The sequence below is a fragment of the Theropithecus gelada genome, chromosome 2, assembly GCF_003255815.1.
Source record: "Theropithecus gelada isolate Dixy chromosome 2, Tgel_1.0, whole genome shotgun sequence".
Lineage (NCBI taxonomy): Eukaryota > Metazoa > Chordata > Mammalia > Primates > Cercopithecidae > Theropithecus > Theropithecus gelada.
The window spans coordinates 120,405,810-120,425,027 of NC_037669.1; the positions used below are offsets into that span (position 1 = coordinate 120,405,810).

General features: G+C 43.7%; 1 protein-coding gene across 1 annotated transcript in view; it reads left to right on the plus strand.

Moving 5' to 3' along the window:
• Nucleotides 1–19,218, plus strand: part of SLC7A14 (solute carrier family 7 member 14) — a 155,373-nt gene that overhangs the window by 117,145 nt on the left and 19,010 nt on the right. The window contains exon 7 of the mRNA XM_025377915.1: nt 17,261–18,138. Coding sequence (XP_025233700.1) covers nt 17,261–18,138 — 878 coding nt within the window. The remainder of the gene's footprint in view (nt 1–17,260; nt 18,139–19,218) is intronic.

Below are 19,218 nucleotides of genomic sequence, written 5' to 3' on the forward strand. Positions count from 1 at the left end.
AAATTTGGCTTTAGTTCTCTTTGCGAAATTATCTCTAGCTAATTCATTATGCGAAAGGTACAGGGGTTAGTTCTTGCTATTTTGTGCTTGAATGGTTTTCTTATTTTTCCCTTACGGTACTGTATCTATAGCGCCAGGTTAAGATTTCTATCGCCTATACTTTGTATGGGTTAATGGTTTGGTGTATATGTGGGTCTGGTATTAGTGTTGATTATGCTTGGGGCTAGCGTTAGCTCAAGGTCATCAAGTGATGTTGAGATCTTCTGAGTGTAGGTCAGATGCTTTGTGTTAAGCTATACCTTGATTTGTCCAAGTGCACCTTCCAGTACACTTACCGTGTTACGACTTATCCCCTCTATATAAATGCTAGGGCATTTAGTTAAGGTGTTCCTCAAGTATATTTGAGGGGAGTGACGGGCGGTGTGTGCGTGCTTTATGGCCTAGTTCAATTAAGCACTCTATTCTTAATTTACTGCTAAATCCTCCTTGGGCTCTTAGATTTCATAAGAGCTATCGTGGGGTTTTCTGAAGTAGAAAATGTAGCCCATTTTTTACCGTCTCATAGGTTACACCTTGACCTAACGTCTTTGCGGGGAAGGGCGTTTGCGCTCACTTTGTAGCCTTCATCAGGGTTTGCTGAAGATGGCGGTATATAGACTAAGCAAGAGAGGGTGGGGTGGATCGGGGTTTATCGATTACAGAACAGGCTCCTCTAGGGGGTATGAAGCACCGCCAAGTCCTTTGAGTTTTAAGCTATTGCTCGTAGTATTCTGGCGAATAGTTTTGTTGTTTTAACTATTGAGGTTTAGGGCCAAGCATAGTGGGGTGTCTAATCCCAGTTTGGGTCTTGGCTATTGTGTGTTCAGAAGTTATAAAGCCACCTTCGTAGTTTATTTTACGTTAGCTAGAGTTTTACAGTTTAGGTGTGGTTTAGCTTTATTAGATTAGATCCAAAACACCCTCTACGCCGATTTCTATTGGCTAGGGTTAATCGTATAACCGCGGTGGCTGGCACGAAATTGACCAACCCTTAGTATAGCATAGCTTAGTTAAACTTTCGTTCATTGCTAAAGATTTGTCACTGCTGTCTCCCGTGGGGGTGTGGCTAGGCAAAGCGTTTTGAGCTGCATGTGCGTGCTTGATGCTTGCTCCTCTCGGTCATGCTGATAGGGGGGGCGTCTTCACCGGAGCGAGGATACTTGCATGTGTAATCTTGCTAAGAGTCAATAGAAAGGCCAGGACCAAGCCTATTTGTTTATGGGGTGTGTGGACCCATCTAGGCATTTTCAGTGTCTTGCTTTAGGCGGGTTTAAGCTACATAAACGTTAGTGTGGGTGTGATTGTGCGGTGGCTTCTTTCGGGTTGGGGGGAAGGGAAGTGGATTTGGTGATGGGCGGAGGGTTGTGAGTGGTATAAAGAGTGTTTGGTGAAGTAAATTTACGTTAGTTGAGGGGATAGCAGTTGGAGTTGTGTATACCTAAAAGATGGAAATACGATCTCTGGCTAGGTAGGTTAAGGCTTTTGTTTTTGGGGTTTGGCAAGAGTGGGTTTAGGTGATGGCCGGGGATGGGGGTGGGGGGGTTTGAGTGGAATTTTTTTTATTTTGGTGGGGGGGGGGTAGAGTTGGTATTACTATGTCCTACAAGCATGAATTAAATAACACCTTGATAACACTTGCCGGGGGACGAGGATATTGAACGTAGGTGCGATGAATGACAGTATGTACTAGGAATCAAAGACAGGCGCATTCAGGACGGGATGGGGTGGGAGTCAGCATTCTGCGATGGGGTTGCGTGCGGACCAGAGATAAAAGATACCAAATGCATGGAGAGCTCCCGTGACTGGTTAATAGGGTGATAGACCCGTGATCCATCGAGATGTCTTATTTAAGGGGAACGTGTGGGCGACTTTAGTACTTATGGCCCTGAGGTAAGAACCAGATGCCGGATACAGTTCATTGATAGCTACCCCCACGAGTTATGGGCCCGGAGCGAGGAGAGTAGCATTACCCGAGCGGGATATTGGTTTCACGGAGGATGGTGAACAAGGGATTCCTAAGTGAGGGGGGGCATCCGTGGTGAGAAGGACTTTTTGAATAGTATGTGCTATGTCCAGTGAACGATGGTATGTATTACTGTACGATCAATTCAGGTCTGGTCTGTTGATATTCTGGGGGAAATACATGGGCTTTGGATAGTTATGTTATGTATCACTGTTAGGATGCCTATAAGAGTCCTTGCTTGTAAGCATGTTGTCTGGAAATTAGAGTAAATATGTAAGGATATGTTCTATGTACAGTTAAGCACATATAGTACTATATATTATTCATGCTGGCTAGCAGTAATGCACGAATTACATAGTGACATTAAAGATAGGTTGGTACTAAAATTGTACTGTGGAGTTTGTACAACATAAGATACAGAAAGTAGTTTAAGTTAGAATGCCAGTTTTGGGTGTTGGTGGTGGAGCTAAGCGCTTTCTTTCTGATTACCCTAGGGAAGTGTTCCATTTCTGGTTTACAAGACCAGTGCATTAGTTTATACTACGAGGGCAGGTCCATTTGAGTAAGTTGTTCTCGATCTGGGCGGCTAGTGGTATAAGGATTAAGATTGTTGTAAAATATAATACAGATGCTACTTGGCCAATAGTGATAAAGGGTTGGATTACTGGTTGGCTTCCGATTCAAGTGAGGGTTAGTAGGGTTGTGACTAGGAGTCAGAATAGGGATTGGCTGAGTGGGCGGAATATCATGCTTTGTTGTTTAGATTTGTGGAGTATGGGGATGACTGCTAGAATGAGGATTGACAGGAAGAGTGCTAGTACGCCTCCTAATTTGTTGGGGACAGATCGTAGGATTGCGTATGCGAATAAGAAATACCACTCTGGTTTGATATGTGGAGGGGTGTTTAGTGGGTCGGCTGGGGTGTAGTTGTCTGGGTCACTTAAAAGGTCGGGTGAGAGTAGTGTTAATATTATTAGGGCAAAGAGGAGGAGGATTAGGCCTAGGATATCTTTAATTGTGTAGTAGGGGTGAAAGGTGATTTTGTCTGGGTCGGAGGAGATTCCGCAAGGGTTATTTGATCCTGTTTCGTGTAGGAATAGTAAGTGCACGGTTGTGAGGGCGACAATGCCAAATGGTAGGGTGAAGTGCAGGGTGAAAAATCGTATTAGAGTTGGGTTATCAATGGCGGGTCCGCCCCAGACTCATTGGACGAGGTTGGTCCCGATGTATGGTACTGCTGAGAGTAGGTTTGTAATCACTGTTGCCCCTCAGAATGATATTTGGCCTCATGGGAGTACGTAGCCTATGAAGGCTGTTGCTATAGTCATGAGTAGGAGTATGATGCCAATGTTTCAGGTTTGTAAGAGAAGGTATGAGCCGTAGTAGAGGCCTCGGCCTACATGTAGGAAGAGGCAGATGAATAATATGGAGGCGCCGTTAGCGTGGAGATAGCGGATGGTTCAGCCGTAGTTTACGTCTCGAATGATGTGTGCGATTGAAGAGAAGGCGGAGGAGGTGTCTGGTGAGTAGTGTATTGCTAGGAATAGGCCTGTGATGATTTGTAGAACTAGGCAGGTTGCGAGGAGTGAGCCGAAATTTCATCAGATAGAGATGTTGGATGGGGTGGGTAAGTCAATAAAGGAGTGATTGATTATTTTTATGATAGGGTTAGATTTACGTACTGGGGTCATTTGGTGCTTTTGTAGTTGAAATACAACGATGGTTTTTCGTGCCATTGGTTATGGTTAGAGTCCATATGGAAGCGATGACGTACGTTTTGTTTACATTGAGTGTGTTATTAGTTATGGGATTTGTGGGCTTTTCTTCTAAGCCTTCTCCTATTTATGGGGGTTTAGCATTGATTGTTAGTGGTGTGGTTGGTTGTATAATTATTTTGAATTATGGTGGGGCTTATTTGGGCTTGGTGATGTTTTTAATTTATTTGGGGGGTATGATGGTTGTTTTTGGTTATACTGCGGCGATAGCTATTGAGGAGTATCCTGAGACATGGGGTTCAGGGTTTGAGGTTTTGGGATGCTTTTTAGTGGGGTTGATGATGGAGGTGGGGTTGGTTTTATGGGTTCTGGAGTTTGATGAGGTGGTAGTGGTGGTTAGTCTTAATGATATGGGTAATTGGGTGGTTTTTGAGGGGGAGGGGTCGGAGTTGGTTCGGGGTGATTCTATTGGTGCGGGTGCCTTGTATGATTATGGGCGTTGATTGGTAGTAGTTGCTGGTTGGACATTATTTGTTGGTGTGTATATCGTAATTGAGATTACTCGGGGTAATAGATTATATTATTAGGAGCAGGGTCAGGGTGAGTGGGATGAGGAAAGAGAGGAAGTAGAGTTTGATTATACCTTTTTGAGTGGTTGCTGTTGTGGAGATGGTGATATGTGTTTGTGAAATCGCTTTGGGTATTGATTTTTCTAGTCATATTGAGTCTAGTAGGAGAAGAGCTAAGTTTTGACTTATAAGTAGGTTTTGGTAAGGAATTGTGCGATGGGTGGTGGTGGGGAAGTAGCCTAGTATGTTGGAGAATTTGAATGTTCGTGATGGGGTTTTTACTTTTAATTTGTTAGTTATGAGGGTAAGGTCTAGGGCGGCGATGAAGCCTAGGGTGGTTATGTATAGGGCTGAGAGTTTCAGGTAGGGTGGTATTGCTGGTTGGGGGAGTGAAGTAGGGGGGATGTTGTTGGTAATGAGGAATCCTACAATTATGCTGGCTATTGCAAGGCGTTTGATTGGGTTTAGTAGGGCGGGGTTGTTTTCATTGATGTTTGTTAGGGTTGGGAAGCGGGGTTGTCCTGTTAGGGTAAGGAGGATAGTTCGAGTGCTATAGGCGCTCGTTAGGGAGGTGGCGATGAGAGTGATAGATAGGGCTCAGGCGTTGGTATATGACGTGTTTGTGGCTTCGATAATGAGATCTTTGGAGTAGAAGCCTGTGAGGAAGGGTATTCCTGTGAGTGCTAGGTTGCCAATAACTAGGGAAGTTGAGGTGAGCGGTATCGTTTTAAATAGGCCTCCTATTTTTCGGATGTCTTGTTCGTTGTTTAAGTTATGGATAATGGACCCGGAGCAGATAAAGAGTATGGCTTTAAAGAAGGCGTGGGTACAGATGTGCAGGAACGCTAGGTGTGGTTGGTTAATGCCGATAGTGACTATTATCAGGCCTAGTTGGCTTGAAGTGGAGAAAGCTACGATCTTTTTAATGTCATTTTGTGTGAGGGCGCAGATGGCTATGAATAGGGTAGTGATAGCTCCTAGGCATAGTGTGAGGTTCTGAATTAGTATGTTGTTTTCTATTAAGGGGTGGAAGCGAATGAGTAGGAATACTCCAGCAACAACTATGGTGCTGGAGTGAAGTAGGGCTGAAACTGGGGTTGGGCCTTCTATGGCAGAGGGTAGTCAAGGATGAAGACCAAATTGGGCTGATTTCCCCACTGCTGCTAGGAGGAGGCCTATTAGTGGAAGGGAGCTTGGGCTGGGGTTTAAGGCTAGTATTTGTTGGAAGTCTCATGAGTTGTAATGTAGGAGGAACCATGCTATGGCCAGGATAAGGCCAATGTCGCCAATGCGGTTGTATAGAACTGCTTGGATGGCTGCTGTATTGGCATCTGTTCGAGCATGCCATCAGCTAATTAGGAGGAAAGATATGATTCCGACGCCTTCTCAGCCGATGAAGAGCTGGAAGAGGTTGTTAGCGGTAACTAGGATTAGTATAGTAATTAGAAAAGTGAGGAGATATTTGAAGAATTGGTTGATGTTTGGGTCTGAACTTATGTATCATAGTGAGAACTCCATAATGGATCAGGTGATGAATAGTGCGATTGGGATGAATATTATGGAAAAGTAATCTAGTTTGAAGCTTAGTGTTAGATCTAGTGTTTGGGTTATTATTCAATGTCAGCTTCAGATGGTTGTTTCTTGGTTTGAGAAGATGTATAGGGTTGTTGGAATAAGGCTAGTGATGAAGGTATATATTATAGTTGTTTTCACGTAGTTTGGGTATGAGTGTGTTTTGTTGGGGTTAATAAAGGTGGCAAAGATTGGAAGGGTTAGAGAGGTGAGGGTTATTATTATAATGGAGGTGCACATGGTTATTACTTTTATTTGGAGTTGCACCAATGTTTTTGGTTCCTAAGACCAATGGATAGCTGTTATCCTTTAAAAGTTGAGAAGGCCGTAGTTTTAAGTACGGAAGCATGGGTTAGCAGCCCTTGTAGGTCTTCTCGGTAAACAAGAAGTGGTAGGCTTCTATAATTAGATTCACAGTCTAATGTTTTGATTAAACTATGTTTACAGGCGGTAAGTCCTAGAATGATGTTGGGATTGAGAGATAGGAGAATGGTTGGGGCAAGGTGTATGAATATTAGTGTATTTTCTCGTGTGAAGGGGGGTTTTATGTTGATTATGTGGTGTGTGAGTGCTCCTCGTTGTATTGTGACGAACATGTGGAGAGAATAGAGGGCTGTGATTAGTATGTTGAGTCCTATTAGAATTATAGTAATTTTAGATCAAGAAAATGAAGCTGTGATTACGAAGAGTTCTCCGATTAGATTGATGGTGGGTGGTAGGGCAAGGTTGGTGAGGTTTGCTATAAATCACCAGAAAGTTATTAGTGGGAGTAGGATTTGAAGTCCTCGGGATAGCAGTATGATGCGGCTGTGGGTGCGCTCGTAGTTCGAGTTAGCTAAGCAGAAATATATGGAGGAGGTGAGTCCGTGGGCAATTATGAGGATGGTTGCACCGGAGAAGCTTCAGGGAGTTTGGATAAGGGAGGCTACGATTACTAGGGCTATATGGCTTACGGAGGAATATGCGATGAGCGATTTTAGGTCTGTTTGTCGAAGGCAGATAGAGCTTGTTATGATTATGCCCCAGAGGGATAGTATAAGGAACGGATAGGCTATATATTCTGTTAGGGGATTAAGGATGGAAGTGAGTCGTATCATTCCATAGCCGCCCAGCTTCAGGAGTACTGCGGCAAGAACTATTGAGCCTGCAATGGGGGCTTCGACATGGGCTTTGGGAAGTCATAGGTGTAGGCCGTACAGGGGTAGTTTTGTTATAAAGGCTATTATGCATGCTAGTCAAGTGAGGTTGTGAGATCATGTGGTTGTTAGTTTTTGGTCTGTGAGTGTTAGTAGTGTGATGTTTAGTGAGCCTGTTTTGTTGTGGGTATATATTAATATGATGAGCAGGGGTAGGGAACCGGTTAGAGTGTAAAATAGAAAGTATGTGCCTGCGTTGAGGCGTTCTGCTTGGTTGCCTCATTTAGTGATGATAATGAGGGTTGGGATGAGGGTGGTTTCGAATAGGATGTAGAATATGATCAGTTCTGTGGCTATAAATGTTAGGATTAGGGTGATTTGTAGAAAGATTATTATAGAAAGGTAGAGTTTTTTTTGTGAGGGGGGTTCATTACATAGGTGGTACTGGCTTGCCATGATTATGAGGGGTAGCAGTCAGGCAGTTAGTATTAGGAGGGGTGTTGTTAGTGGGTCGGAAGATAAATAAGTTGAGTGGTTGAGAAGGTTATTGTCGGTTTGGTTAAAAAATAATAAGGGAATGAGGCTGATAGTTAGGCTGTGCGTGGTTAAGTTGATCCAGATTGTGTTGTTTTTGGAGAGTCATGTTGTTGGTAGTAGTATAGTTGTGGGGATAATTATTTTTAACATTGAAGCAGGCTTAAGTTGTTGATGTGATCTAGTCCATATGTGTTGGAGATTGAAATTAGTAGGGCGAGGCCTACTGCCGCCTCGCAAGCAGCAAATACTAGTATGATGATGGGTATAATATTGATTAGGGGGGAGTGTGCATTTGAGGCTATGAGGGCAGTTATGATAAAGAGTGATATTATTATACCTTCTAGGCAGAGGAGAGATGCTATTAGGTGTGAGCGGTAGATTAATATGCCTAGAAGTGAGATGGTGAATGCCAATATAATGTTTATGTAGGTGGGGGTCATTTGGTTAGTATGGTTATCATAATCTAATGAGTCGAAATCATTTGTTTTGTTTAAACTACTTACCAATTCAGTTCAGTCTAGTCCTTTTTGGGTTCATTCGTAGGCTAGGCTGAGGATTAGAATGGTAATGAATATGATGGATGTTTTGATTATTGTTGAAAGATTTGTTGTTTGGAGAGCTCATGGCAGGGACAGTAGTAGGGCGATTTCCAGGTCGAATAGTAGGAAGGTAATGGCGACTAGGAAAAATTTTATTGAGAATGGAATGCGAGCTGGGTTTAGAGGGTCAAATCCGCATTCGTAAGGGTCAGTTTTTTCTGCATAGGAGTTGAGTTGGGGTAATCAGAATATGATGATTGTTAATAGTGAGGTTAAGAGGGTATTGATTATTAAGGCTAGTATTAGGTTGATTACTCTTTTTTGAACACTATCAAAGCTAATTGATTGGAAGTCAATTGTACTAATTATACTAAAAGAGTAGGATCCTCATCAGTAAATAGAAATATAGAGGAATAGTCAAATGACATCTACGAAGTGTCAATATCAGGCGGCGGCCTCGAAGCCGAAGTGGTGGCTTGATGTGAAGTGGTAGAGTAATTGGCGAATGAGGCAGATGAGGAGGAATGTGGATCCAATGATAACGTGAAGTCCGTGGAAACCTGTGGCGACGAAAAATGTTGAACCATAGATGCCATCAGAAATGGTGAAGGGTGCTTCGAAGTATTCTGAGATTTGTAGTAGGGTGAAGTAAATGCCTAGTAGGATTGTAATAAGTAAGGCTTGGATGGTTTGTTTTCGACTGTTGGTTATGAGGCTATGGTGGGCTCAGGTGATTGTGATTCCTGATGCGAGCAGTACAGAGGTGTTTAGAAGGGGTACTTCTAGAGGGTTTAAGGGGGTAATTCCTGTTGGCGGTCAGTGACATCCTAAATGGGGTGTTGGGGCGAGGCTTGAGTGATAAAACGCTCAGAAGAAGCCGGCGAAGAAGAAGACCTCTGAGATGATAAATAATGCTATTCCGTATCGAAGGCCTTTTTGGACAGGTACTGTGTGGTGGCCTTGATAGGTGCTCTCTCGAATGATGTCACGTCATCATTGGTATATGGTTAGTGCATTGGTTAGCAGGCCTAGTGTTAGTAGGGTAATGGAGTAGAAGTGAAACCATATGATTAAGCCGGATGTTAATAGAAAAGCTGATAGGGCTCCTGTTAATGGTCAAGGACTGGGTTTAACTATGTGATAGGCATGGAGTTGGTGGGTCATTAGGTGTTGTTATGTAGGTATAGGCTGACTAAGAGTGTGAAGACGTAGGCTTGAATTAAGGCAACTGCGACTTCTAAGATGGTTAATAGTGCTAGGAGCATGGAAATTAGTAGGGTGGTGGAGAGGCTGACGGTTGATAGTGTTAATACAGTATTTCCGATTAGGTGAATTAATAGATGGCCAGCTGTGATGTTAGCAGTCAGTCGTACAGCTAGGGCTATTGGTTGAATAAGTAGACTAATGGTTTCGATTATTACTAGTATGGGAATAAGGGGTGTGGGTGTGCCTTGTGGTAGAATGTGGGCTAGGGAGTTTTTAGTTTTAAAGCGAAGGCCAGTAATGATCGTGCCTGTCCACAGGGGGATTGCCATGGCTAAGTTTATAGAGAGTTGGGTGGTTGGCGTGAATGAGTAGGGTAGAAGTCCTAGGAGATTGGTTATGGTAATAAAGGTGATTAAGGATATTAGTATTAGAGATCAAGATTGTCCTTTAGCATTGTGGGGTGCTATTATTTGTTTTAGGGTAAGTTTGGTGAAATTTTGTTGAATGGTGACTAGCTGGTTGTTGATGAGGTGTTTAGAGGTTGGGATTAGTAGCGTGGGGAATATGGTGATTGGGATTGTGGCGGATTGTCCTAGGATTGTTGGGGTTGAGAATGGGGTAAATAGATTTTCGTTCACTTTGGTTGTCAGTATATGTTGTGGGCCTGTAAATTGGGGTTTTTTTGTGAGGGGGGTTGATAGTAGTTTGTACTTAGCAGTTTTAATTGTGTGATAAGGTATAGTGTAGGAAGTATTGATATAATGGTAATAAATCATGTGGATGTATCTAGTTGGGGCATTCACTGCAGAGGGTATGCCCCCAATCTTTAACTTAAAAGGTTAATGCTGAGACAGCTGTACAGTGGGTCTGCAAAGTGTTTTAGGGGTTACAGGGTGAATACAGGTCCTATTTCAAAGATCTTTAATGGAATTAGTTCTGCGACGATTGGCATGAAGCTGTGGTTTGCGCCGCAAATTTCTGAGCATTGTCCATAGTAGACGCCTGGTCGTGTGGCTGTAAATACGGTTTGGTTCAGGCGTCCGGGTACTGCGTCTGTTTTTAGGCCTAATGTAGGGATGGTTCATGAGTGTAGTACGTCTTGAGATGTAATTATTATACGGACAGGAGCTTCAATTGGGAGGACCACTCGATTATCAACTTCTAGAAGTCGAAGGTCACCCGGATTTAGAAATAATGGGGGTAGTATGTAGGAGTTGAAGATTAGGCCCCCGTAATCTGTGTATTCATAGGTTCAGTATCATTGATGTCCGATCGATTTGATAGTAAAGGAGGGGTTGTTGATTTCGTCTGTTATATATAGGATGCGCAGAGATGGGAGGGCGATTAGGATTAAGATAACTGCGGGTAAAATGGTTCAAATGGTTTCTATTTCTTGGGCGTCCGTGATATTTGTGTTGGTTAGTTTTGTTGTGAGTGTTGCAGATAGGGCATATAAGATTAGAAAGCTAATTAAAAATATGGCTATAAGGGCATGATCATGAAAAGTAACTAGTTCTTCTATGACAGGGGATGTGGCATCTTGTAGGCCTAGTTGAACTGGATGAGCCATGTAAGATATATAGGGTTTAACCTATAACTTGGCCTTGACAAAGCTATGAAATAATTTTTCTAATATCTCGTTGAAAAAGTTATAGGGGCTATAGGGCTGGCTTGAAACCAGTTTTAGGGGGTTCGACTCTCTCCTTTTTCACTCAGTTTAATATAAGCTGGTTCTTCGAATGTGTGGTGGGGTGGGGGGCATCCGTTTAATCATTCTAGGCTAGTGGAGGGTTGTTCGGTTAGTAGTACTTTACGTTTTGAGGCGAAAGCTTCTCAGATTATATAGATTATTAGAATTGTTGCTGTTAGTGAAATAAAGGAGCCCACAGATGACAGGATGTTTCATGTGGTATAGGCATCGGGGTAGTCGGAGTAGCGTCGGGGTATTCCAGATAAGCCGAGGAAGTGTTGTGGGAAAAAGGTTAGGTTTACACCTACGAATGTAACGATGAAGTGGGCTTTGGCGTAAGTTTGGTTTAATGTATAGCCTGAAAATAAAGGGAATCAGTGGATGAAGCCTCCTATGATGGCAAAGACGGCTCCTATTGATAAAACATAATGGAAGTGGGCAACGACGTAATATGTGTCATGTAGTACAATGTCTAGGGATGAGTTTGCTAAGATAATGCCGGTTAGGCCTCCTACGGTGAATAGAAAGATAAAGCCCAGGGCTCAGAGTATTGCGGGGGATCATTTAATATTACCTCCGTGGAGTGTGGCAAGTCAGCTAAAAACTTTGACGCCTGTGGGGATTGCAATAATTATGGTGGCGGAGGTAAAGTAGGCCCGTGTGTCCACGTCTATGCCAACTGTAAACATATGATGGGCTCATACAATAAAGCCTAGAAAACCGATTGACATCATAGCTCAGACTATACCTATATATCCAAACGGTTCTTTTTTTCCAGAATAGTGAGTTACAATATGGGAGATTATCCCGAATCCGGGGAGGATGAGGATATAGACTTCGGGGTGGCCGAAGAATCAAAATAGGTGTTGGTATAGGATAGGGTCTCCCCCTCCAACAGGGTCAAAGAAAGTGGTGTTGAGGTTGCGGTCTGTTAATAGCATGGTGATGCCGGCGGCTAAGACTGGTAGGGAGAGGAGTAGGAGGATTGCTGTAATTAGGATCGATCAGACAAATAAAGGGGTTTGATATTGGGATATTGCAGGGGGTTTTATGTTAATAATAGTGGTAATGAAGTTAATGGCCCCTAGGATGGAGGAAATGCCCGCTAGGTGGAGAGAGAAGATGACTAGGTCCACAGAGGCTCCGGGGTGGGAAAAATTTCCTGACAGAGGAGGATATACTGTCCAACCTGTTCCAGCGCCGGCTTCTACTACGGTTGATGCTATTAGTAGCAGGAAGGAAGGGGGAAGGAGTCAGAAACTTATGTTGTTTAAACGGGGGAATGCTATATCAGGGGCGCCAATTATCAGAGGTACTAATCAATTTCCGAAGCCTCCAATCATAATAGGTATGACCATGAAAAAGATTATGACGAATGCATGGGCCGTTACAATAACATTGTAGATGTGGTCATTACCTAGCAGATTACCGGGTTGGCCTAGTTCAGCCCGAATGAGAAGACTTAGGGCTATACCTATAACCCCGGCTCATGCGCCGAATAATAGGTATAAGGTTCCAATATCTTTATGGTTTGTTGAAAACAGTCAACGATTGATGAGCATGAGTGGGTAAAAAAGGAAAGGGAGGGTAAGATGGCTGAGTAGGCATTAGGCTGTAAACCTAAAGACAGAGGTCTAACCCTCTTTTTACCAGCCTCGAGGTGATTTTCATATTGAATTGCAAGTTCAAAGGAGCAGTTTAAAACTTCTGCCGGGGCTTCTCCCGCCTTTTTTCCCTGCGGCGGGAGAAGTGGGTCAAGGCCAGTTGGTTAGGGTATTTAGCTGTTAACTAAATTTTTGTGGGTTCGAGTCCCATTGACCTAGCAAGGGCTTAGCTTAATTAAAGTGATTGGTTTGCGTTCAGTTGATGCAGAGTAGGCGTCTGCAGTCCTTATATATTTCAGAAATTAAGTAGCTCTACTTACTGAGGGCTTTGAAGGCCCTTGGTCTTGTTTAACCTAAATTCCTAGGGGATAGATAGGATTAGGGGGGAGATTGGTAGTAGGAGGGTGGAGATAGTGGTGAGTGCGGGGATGAGAAGTGTGGGTTTTGTGTTCTCAAGTTGTCATGTTATTTTTGTATTGTTAGGTGTGGGAAGAAGTGTTAGGGAGATGGCGTAGACTAGGCGTATGTAGAAATATAGGTTGAGTAGGGTTATGGCGATTATGATAGTGGGGATGATAAAGTTATTATTTATTGTGAGTTCTTGGATGGTGATTCATTTGGGTAGGAAGCCGGTTAGGGGGGGTAGGCCTCCTAGGGATAAAAGGGTGGATGTCATTAGTGGTATTAGGTAGGCTGATTTATTTCAGGTATTAGATAGTATAAGGGTTGTAGTGCTTGAGTTTAGGTTGAGAGTTAGGAATATTGTAGTTGTCAAGGTGATATAGATAGTCAGATAAAGGGTTGTAATGGTTGGGTTGTATGCTAGTGTTATTGTTATTCAACCTGTATGGGTGATTGAAGAGTACCCTAAGATTTTGCGTAGTTGTGTTTGATTGAGGCCCCCCCAACTGCCTACTGCAATAGATAGGGTTGAGAGGGTTAGTAGAATGTAGGTGTTGGTTGGTGGGTGGATTTGGTATATGATTGAGATGGGGGCTAGTTTTTGTCATGTGAGGAGGAGTAGACCAGAGGTTAAGGGTGTTCCTTGGGTGACTTCTGGAACTCAAAAGTGGAAGGGGGCCATTCCCAGTTTTATGGTAAGGGCAATTGTTATTATCAGGGGTGGGAATTGGTCAGTGTAATTTGTTATTGTTCAGTACCCTGATAGTAGGTTGTTAGAGATAATTGCTATTATAAGGATTATGGATGCAGTGGATTGTGTTAGGAAATACTTGGTAGCGGCTTCTGTGGAGCGAGGGTTTGTTTTTTTGATTAGGGTTGGGATGAAGGCTAATATGTTTATTTCTAGGCCTGTTCAGGTGAGGAATCAGTGTGAGCTTAGTATTGTAATGAGTGTGCCTATGATTACTGTAGTGTAGATAATAAGTTGGGCTAGTGGGTTGATTAGTACGGGAAGGATGTGACCAACATTTTCGGGGCATGGGCCCGATAGCTTATTTAGCTGACCTTACTGTAGGATGGAGTGTGAGGGGTAGCACGGAGAAGTTTGGGTTCTCAGGAGTAGGTCCGAGGCCTGCAATCCTAGAAATAAGAGGGTTGGGGCCTCTATTATTTACTCTATCAAAGTAATTCTTTTATCAGACATATTTCTAGGTTTGGGGGGGAATGCTGGAGATTGCGATGGGTATTGAGGTGCTTCATATGAGGAGTGCTAGTGTGAGTGGGAGGAAACTTTTTCATAATAGGTGTATAAGTTGGTCGTAGCGGAATCGAGGGTATGCTGCTCGGATTCATAGGAATAGGGAAGTTAGGAGGAGTGTTTTGATGGTGAAGCATGTTGTAAATAATTCTGGTGAGTGAACAGGGTAGGATGTACCTAGAAAGATTGTAGTTGTTAGGGCATTTATTATGATAATGTTTATGTATTCGGCTATGAAGAACAGGGCGAATGGGCCTGCAGAATATTCAATGTTGAAGCCTGATACAAGTTCTGATTCGCCTTCTATGAGATCAAAGGGGGTTCGGTTTGTTTCTGCTAGTGTGGAGGTAAATCATATTATAGCTAGTGGCCATGATGGTAGGATGAGTCAGAGGTGCTCTTGTGTTGTGATGAGCATGTTGAGGTTGAATGAGCCGCTTGTTAGTAAGACTGATAGTAGAATGATGGTGAGGGTAACTTCGTATGAGATTATTTGGGCGACGGCTCGTAGGGCTCCGATTAGAGCGTAGTTTGAGTTTGATGCTCATCCAGATCATAGAATAGAGTAGACGGTTAGGCTGGATATGGCTAGGATAAACAGGAGTCCTAGGTTGAAGTTAATTAGAGGGTTGGGTATGGGGAGGGGGGTTCATAGGAGGAGGGCGATGGAGAAGGCTAGAGCGGGTGCTGTGATATAGAGGATAGTGCTGGATGTTGAGGGTTTTAGGGGTTCTTTAGTAAAGAGTTTTATTGCATCGGCGAATGGCTGTAGTAGCCCATAGGGGCCTACAATGTTAGGTCCCTTGCGTAGTTGTATATACCCTAATAGCTTTCGTTCGACGAGTGTAAGAAACGCCATGGCGGCTAGTGTAGGTATAATAAGGAGTAGGAGGTTTATTGTGGTCATGGTGTTAAGAACCATGATCACTGACTGTGATTTTTATGTCAGTGCCTTTCACATGGACTGTGGACCTTGTCATGTATCCTGGAGAAAAAGTGAGTGAACAGAGCTCAGGCCCTGAAGCAGCCCCTCAGTTTAACTCTGTGGTCCCTCAGTCCAGCACAAGCTGATGTGTGCCCCCCCCCCCGCCCCACTGTCCTCCTCCTTCCAGTTGACATTGCTTGCTCCTTTGTGAAGATGATGGGTGCCAAATTGCTGTACTGGGTGGCTTCCAGAAGGAAGAACCATACCAGGGACATCTTAGGCCTGCCCTCACATTGAGGCCTGGTAACTGCCCCTCTTTCCACAGCCCCTCTGAAATCAAAAAAAAAAATCAACGAAGAGTAGATAAGACCATCTGAACAGAACCTAACAATAGCAGCAACACCAGTGGCCATTTATTGTATACTGTGTATACAGTATCCCATTTAGTCCTCACAATAACTCTATTTTGCATATGAAGAAGTCTACTAGGACTCAGAGAGGTGAAACAAAATTGCCACAAATCCCTCAGCTACTGAGTGGCAGGTCAGGATTTGATCCCAGAACATCCAACTCCAAAAACCAGACTTTTTTTTTCTTTTTTATATACTTTAAGTTCTAGGGTACATGTACACAAGCCAGACTTTTCACCACACCAGTATATCGGCAGTCCTTGCCCCCTACATTGGCCATGAAGTGGCTCATCTGCCCATGGTACAAAGGGGATGTGGCCTCAGCCCTTTGTTTCCAGCATGAGGGGCCTGCTTGAGAAGGCATTCTTCAAGTGCACAAAGCAAGGAGTAAACCATGGAGGCCAAGGAGCTCTCAGGTGTACAGAGGGAGCTGGTTCAGGGACTTTGTCTCTGCAGCCATCATCTTCTGACTCATTTCCCCTGCATACCCTCTGAAGCCATCACCAGCCATCAGAGCTGCTATGTTTAGGTTGCTGAACAGATCAAGAGGGCCCTAGGGTGATGGAGGTGTGGCAACTTCACACATCCAAAAGGTTTTTCTGCTGTCAAAGAAACTAAGAGGAAAGATACTGGGGCTTCAAGCACATTTGCAGTCTTGTGTGAATCATAAAAATAAGGGACCATGAGGAGAGAGGAGGGGAGAGGAGCCTACTGCACGTGCCATTCAGTCGCTCTTCTTGGTCTCTTCTTCAGTCAGTAACTAGCTGGACATAAGCCTGTATCTGTGAGCACAGTTTCTCAATTACTGTGCTATTTTGCCAACTTTTGTCATAGGTGGTGTCTAGAGCTTTGGCATAAATCAGAATCCTCTGGAGGTCTTTTAAAGCAGTTTGCCAGGCCTCACCCCACTATGATTCTGGTATAGTAGGTCTTGGGTGAAACCTGAGAATATACATTTCCAACAAGCTCCAAGAGGATGCTAAGATGCTAGTTCACAGGTCAGGAGGACCCCCAAGCAGGTCCATGGCTTCCTCTAACCATCACTTTTTCACGCAGAGCCTGGGCTTCAATCTAGATTTCTGAAAGACAGACCTCCTAGGTTCAATCAGCCCTTCCATTACATAATAATTAGGAACTTTACTAATGAAGTTTGCCTTAAAATCAAAGAATTAGGCCGGGTGCGGTGGCTCACGCCTGTAATCCCAACACTTTGGGAGGCCAAGTTGGGTGAATCATGAGGTCAGGAGTTTGAGACCAGCCTGGCCAACATAGTGAAACTCCATCTCTACTAAAAATACAAAAATTAGCCAGGTGTAGTGGTGCACACCTGTAATCCCAGCTACTCAGGAGGCTGAGGCAGGAGAATCGCTTGAACCCGGGAGGCAGAGGTTGCAGTGAGCTGAGATCATGCCACTGCACTCCAGCCTGGGGGACAGAGTGAGACTCCATCTCACCAAAAAAATAAATAATAATAATGAAATAAAATAAAGTGAATTATCTTTTAAATATACCGTAAATCCTGGGGTAGGAATAGCAGCTGGGTTTAAAGTAGTGAATGCAGAAGTAAATTGGTGGAGCAGGACCAGGAGGAGTTAATCACACCAGCCTATTGATAGTTCTAGCTCCCTGTGTTGGCTGCACTGGAATCGGTCACTGTAGCCCACCATTAACCCTCTGTTTGCACGGCCCCTCCAGGTTCCTGGCTCATGTCAGCTCCTACACAGAGACGCCAGTTGTGGCCTGCATCGTGTCGGGGTTCCTGGCGGCGCTCCTCGCACTGTTGGTCAGCTTGAGAGACCTGATAGAGATGATGTCTATCGGCACGCTCCTGGCCTACACCTTGGTCTCTGTTTGTGTCTTGCTTCTTCGATACCAACCCGAGAGTGACATTGATGGTTTTGTCAAGTTCTTGTCTGAGGAGCACACCAAGAAGAAGGAGGGCATTCTGGCTGACTGTGAGAAGGAAGCTTGTTCTCCTGTGAGTGAAGGGGATGAGTTTTCTGGCCCAGCCACCAACACATGTGGGGCCAAGAACTTACCATCCTTGGGAGACAATGAGATGCTCATAGGGAAATCAGACAAGTCAACCTACAACGTCAACCACCCCAATTATGGCACCGTGGACATGACCACAGGCATAGAAGCTGATGAATCCGAAAATATTTATCTTATCAAGTTAAAGAAGCTGATCGGGCCTCATTATTACACCTTGAGAATCCGGCTGGGCCTTCCAGGCAAAATGGACCGGCCCACAGCAGCAACTGGGCACACGGTGACCATCTGTGTGCTCCTGCTCTTCATCCTCATGTTCATCTTCTGCTCCTTCATCATCTTTGGTTCTGACTACATCTCAGAGCAGAGCTGGTGGGCCATCCTTCTGGTTGTTCTGATGGTGCTGCTGATCAGCACCCTGGTGTTTGTGATCCTGCAGCAGCCAGAGAACCCCAAGAAGCTGCCCTACATGGCCCCTTGCCTCCCCTTTGTGCCTGCCTTTGCCATGCTGGTGAACATCTATCTCATGCTAAAGCTCTCCACCATCACATGGATCCGGTTTGCGGTCTGGTGCTTTGTGGGTAAGCAACTTCCTTTGCAGCCTTGAGAGCTCCCTTTTAAGGTCTTAAGCATGCTTATCCCAAAATTACCTCCTAGCTGGACTAGGCAACTCCATTCCTAGAGAAATCTGGCTGGTTCTATGGACTTTTGTGTTCTGCCTGAGAGTCAATAAAGCCAGTTGTCCCCTTTCTGCCTGTAATGGTCTTGGTCATCGGTTCTGGAAAAATGATGTTGATTAATTCATCGCCTTACTGAATTACTGAAAGTTCTTCCTATATTAGGATAATTAATACCATAAAAAGTCCACTTAAAGTGAATCCACATTTTTAAGGGGATAAAAATAGCATAGTATAATTGGGGTCAGGGCATTTGATTGGAATTTTATTGTAGAAACTAAGAATTGTAAACTGAAAAATACAAAAAGTATTTATCTTAGATTTCACAAAATTAAATTAAAATAGCAATTACGCTCTCATTTTTAAATGAACAAAGTGTGAATTAAGTGTGGATTTTTTGGCATCATTTTTCTGACAAAATTGAATCATGGCATCATTTAACATCTCTCACTTCATACTGACTTTTGTAAAATATTCAAAAGTTTTTCATATTTCCCAAGGTCCTTTCTTCATCCCTTGACATTCAGATCATTCACTTGGGAAGTACCCATCATGCCACCATCCTTACTGATTTTCTCTCTCCTGCTGTTAATAACGAATACGACTCTTGTTAGGTCCTCAATTGTCCACAATTTTGGGTGTGAATTCAAATTTTTCTCTAAACTCACTTTCATGGACTTCAAGAAGTCCTGTACCTTTTCTAAGATTTCTGATTTTACTTTGTGATCCATTTCTATTGTATTTACAGTACATGTTTATCATCTAGGACAATCTCTGATGTTCATGAGGTGGCTGGGGATTGATGCTAGTAATAACTTGAGAAGTGTAAGGAGAGACTCATTTTAAAGTTCCTTAGTCACTATTTGTATGTCCCCTGTACAACTTGGTAACCCTGGAGGTTTTGGATAACAAATTCTTAGCTAAAGAGGATCTTTAGAAGCTCTGGGGAATAGAAGAGTAAACCCTGCCTAAAGGAGAGGCAAG